At 39.2% G+C, this 3,975-nt stretch overlaps 1 protein-coding gene across 1 annotated transcript; it reads right to left on the bottom strand.

Moving 5' to 3' along the window:
• Window positions 1-910: 910 nt before the first annotated feature.
• LOC106336779 (ubiquitin receptor RAD23d) lies at window positions 911-3,765 on the bottom strand. Its single transcript, XM_013775714.1, has 12 exons — window positions 3,630-3,765; window positions 3,053-3,211; window positions 2,892-2,948; window positions 2,715-2,770; window positions 2,563-2,619; window positions 2,277-2,454; window positions 2,030-2,173; window positions 1,855-1,920; window positions 1,718-1,765; window positions 1,528-1,634; window positions 1,364-1,442; window positions 911-1,221 (listed from the first exon to the last, which is right to left on the bottom strand). Exons 1-12 carry the CDS (start codon window positions 3,693-3,695, stop codon window positions 1,102-1,104), a joined length of 1,137 nt encoding a protein of 378 aa, XP_013631168.1. The 5' UTR covers window positions 3,696-3,765; the 3' UTR covers window positions 911-1,101.
• Between the last annotated feature and the right edge of the window lie 210 nt (window positions 3,766-3,975).

The following is a 3,975-nucleotide window of genomic DNA, read 5'->3' as shown; positions in this document are numbered from 1 at the left end:
TTTGTCGGGAATTAGGGTTTTTACTGCTCGGATTTATTTCTGGTTTTTAGGGTTAGGGTTTATGAGAGCAACGTCGTGCTGATAACGTGTTGTAAATGAAGTGTTGGGGAAATACTTCTGTTATCATTACTGTCGACCAGAAGGTCCATATATATACAAGGTATTAGACCGTCATAAGGTCATGTTTATCCTAACAAGATAATGATAAGGATAAACACTACGTTACAGATATACATGGAATATATACTAGATAAACACAGTCTCTGGTTGTCTTTATCATGTCCCGGATTGGGCATGCTGTACGGGCTCGTCCATGGTCGATCATCATTTGGTTCATAACGGAAGCTGAATTTTCTATGTATAGATTTTCTACACTGTTAACTAGAAACTCGAAACGTCTGGTAAAGAATCTTCAATACGTTTTAATGGTGTCCATACTACTTTTTGTTTGAATAATAGAGAATAAACATTTGTTTGATGTAAAAAGATTAAAAAAAAAACATTTCGCTTAATCTTCAAAGTTCAAACTATAAAATCACCTTATCCCTAAAATGTAAAGCACCTCCTCCATTTATAAAACATCAGTAAATACTTGCAATCAAGGAAACAATCCATTTAGTTTTAATAGTTCATCCGAAGATAATAACATATCTCAAAGATGTGCTGTTGATGGAGAGAATGAAACTAATACTAGCTGTTGAAACTGTAAGTACAGATTTATCATAAACTATACTGTTATCCTTCAGTTTTCTATAGTAGACTTGTAGTGTTTTGGAGTCAAACCAAAAAACGCAGGTCTGGAGTCAAACGAGAAAACGCCGGTCTTACGGGCACTTAAGTTATCTTTTTTCTTTTCTTCCCTAACACCTTCCTTTTACTAATTTTCAACTGATGATCTAACCAAATAGAGAGAAGAACATTTTCAAACCAGAAAAGCTATGATAAGTTTTTTTAAAATGTAGCATAAACATGAAACTTGTCAACTGCACTGGAGAAGACGAGAAACATATCATATAAAAGTAAATGAGAAAAGAAAAACAGAAAGATGGGTCTCTGAGTTTATGAGGGAGGAGGAATGGAATTGATCTGTTTCTTCTTCCACTATTGTTCTTCAAACTCGTGCATGTGATCTAGAAGATAGTTAGCTGCAAGTTCTTCATTCTTGTTGCACGCAAAGAACACCTCCAAGACCATCGCACGATCAAACCCCATCGCTTCCAGCTGTGTACCCAGACAAACAATATCAAAATCAAATTTTCAATACAAGACAGAAGAAGAAAATCAGATTTGAACACAAACGACTAGAAGATGAAGAGCCTCCATTGAAATTGCCTACAAATTCAAACAAAAGAGAGGAACAAACCCGTTCAATGGCTTCACGCTCTTCAGGTGTGACGGTAACAGCTTGTGGCATGGCTGCTTCCAACTGTTCCATGGCGTTCCTGCAGGTTGTATTTGTAAAAGTAAATGAAAAATCAGTCTTCGGGACAAACAAATAAATGAAAATGTATGTGAGAATAAACTCACTCTTCTCCCTCGACCGGTTCATTTATCAAGCGTAGGAAGTCGGCCTGGTGCTCTTGAATTAGACGCACAAGCTGCGGGTTTTGTTTACCGAGCTCCTGAAGCATAGGCTGCATAACAAAACGATGTGAGCGGAATATGATTGTGTGATTAAAGCCTATCAGGAACTGAACAGGAATAGATTAAAGTGTACCTGTAAAATTTGTGGGTTCGCTTGTACCATAGCTCGCAGGGCTTGGAACTGTAGCATTGGTAAACAAATTGTCATTATCATAAGAGGAACGGATTGAGGACTCACTTTACTCAAAACGGAGAGGAATGTGAAGATACCTGTTGACTGTTACGCAGGAAATCAAGATTACCAGCTCCAGCACCAGCGTCTGCTGCGGGCATGCCCTGAGTGAAGACAGATAAGAGTGAACTCATATAACAAATCCAAACAAATGGAAAATATATTAAAATAGGTTAATTATATGCTACTGTGAGACTTAAAAAAAAACTCTACCTGAGGGAACAGGTCTAATGGATTTGCGTTTGGACCACCAGTTGCAGAAACTGGAGCAGCTTCTTGTGCTAGAGGATTTGCTGCCTGTCCACCAGTAGCTGGGGCTTGAGGGGCTGGCGGGATTTCAGCTTGAGAAGGGATTCCCTGAAGTGTATCAAAACCAAACATCAACAGATGGATCAGAGGATACTGTACTTAGGACAAACGAAAAGGTAAGTGAAAAATAATAAAGTGGAATGAAGCATACAGAGTAGAGATATTCAACAGCCCTTTCAGGGTTGTTAAAGGCGGCTCTCAGGGCTCGGACAACAGTGTCACGGTCCCAACTACCTCCACCCATGTCAAGAATTTGCTGGACAGTGGACTCCAGAGTATTCCCAGCAACAAGGTTTGACGCTGCTTGACCATACACATCTGTTTGCGTCCTGTTCAATTCCCCAGAAAATAAAAGGAAACACAAGATATTTGATAACCAAACAATGGAAGACTAAATACGAAAAAGAATATTTAGCAGTTATGATATAAGTGCTTACGAAGCAGCAGCAGCACTAGGTGCTGCAACGGTTGCAGCTACACTTGTAGGCTCTGGACTGCAAAACGCAAGCAATAATACAAAGCGGCGCATATAGAGGGATTCATCAACAGATTGGGTTAAACCAAAGCGAGAGGAAGGCATGGAACTTACACTGAGACAGTTGGAGCAGCCACCTGTGGTGTAGCTACTGTCTGTGCAGGCTGAGCCTAAAAGAGCAAAGCAATTCAATTCAATTAGCCGGAACAGATTTTCTTTTTCACTTGCAATTAGAGAGTCTTGAACACAAAAGTAAACCATAGCCAAATACATAAAAAGAACTTTATTAACCTGAGGTGCTGGTGCAGGCGCAGAGGCAGTTGATGCCCCGCTTGAAGAAACCTTGGCCTAAGTCAAAAAAAAAAAAAAACAATCGTACAACGAGTTATCATCCAGAAACTACTAGAACTACCAAAAACATTAAAAAAAAAAAAAATGAAAAAAGATCAGACCTTAGACAACATGATGACAATGAAACTGTTCTCGACAACGTTGTTCTCTTCCAATGTAGTCTCATCCTTGAGAACTTTTCCTTGGTGGATTAGCATCTGCTGAGCCGCCGGGTATTGCGCACCTTGATGAGTTTCTATTCTTCTCTTAGTATCAGAGATCTGTCACAACCCCAATTGTTAACCAAACGTACATATTGAGTCTTATATTGTATGAATCTATAAAAACTTATAAAGAAAAGAAACCCAGAAGGATCCTAACTCTAAGTAAACTTTAGAGCAAACTTAGATTCAAGTAAGATCACGAAGACAAAGATACTATACACACTCAAGCCATTAGTATCATGACTCACAAAGAAACCCTAATTTTGAATTCAAACGGAACCACGAATCGCCACAAACGAATTCTCATCCCGAAACAACAGCTGAATTTTAAATCAGAGTCGTGAGATTCACTATTCCAAACCCAGTTCCACCAAGATAAGAATCAGACCCTCATGATTACAGGAACCCAATCAGACCTAATACCTAATAAACAGTTAACGCGAGAGAGATTCTCGAATTGAGGAATTAGGGTTACCGTATCAGCCGGATTCACTTCGATCTCGAAGTTGGTCCCCTTGAGAGTCTTGACGAAGATCTTCATCGTTTGTTTAGGAGAAAACTTGAGAGAAGAGAGAAGCAAAATTTAGAGAGAGACCGCTTTTGGGGCTCTCGAGTCGGCTTATATATATCCAACTATTAACAATTGTAATTACTGATCGCCTGCTCGCAAGCCTATACTAGCTTTGGTGTGCAAAGATCGTGTGGAGACTAAGAAACAGTCATGATTTCTGATCCGTTGGATTGTTAAGTGAGTATGGAATTAAGTGTATGTGCGTACAGATGATTATAGTCTCCTCATAGAATCAACTGAGTTACTGCTT

Source organism: Brassica oleracea, chromosome C4, assembly GCF_000695525.1.
Source record: "Brassica oleracea var. oleracea cultivar TO1000 chromosome C4, BOL, whole genome shotgun sequence".
In the NCBI taxonomy this organism is placed as follows: domain Eukaryota; kingdom Viridiplantae; phylum Streptophyta; class Magnoliopsida; order Brassicales; family Brassicaceae; genus Brassica; species Brassica oleracea.
This window is presented reverse-complemented; position numbering and strand designations above follow the sequence as displayed.

Excerpts from the sequence above, each read along its gene's own strand:
- LOC106336779 (XM_013775714.1), bottom strand. The coding sequence starts at position 3,695 with ATGAAGATCTTCGTCAAGACTCTCAAGGGGACCAACTTCGAGATCGAA. Across the intron at positions 3,212-3,629 it reads AAGTGAATCCGGCTGATACG|ATCTCTGATACTAAGAGAAG; the intron begins GTAACCCTAATT and ends GGGTTGTGACAG. Across the intron at positions 1,766-1,854 it reads TCCTGCGTAACAGTCAACAG|TTCCAAGCCCTGCGAGCTAT; the intron begins GTATCTTCACAT and ends CCAATGCTACAG.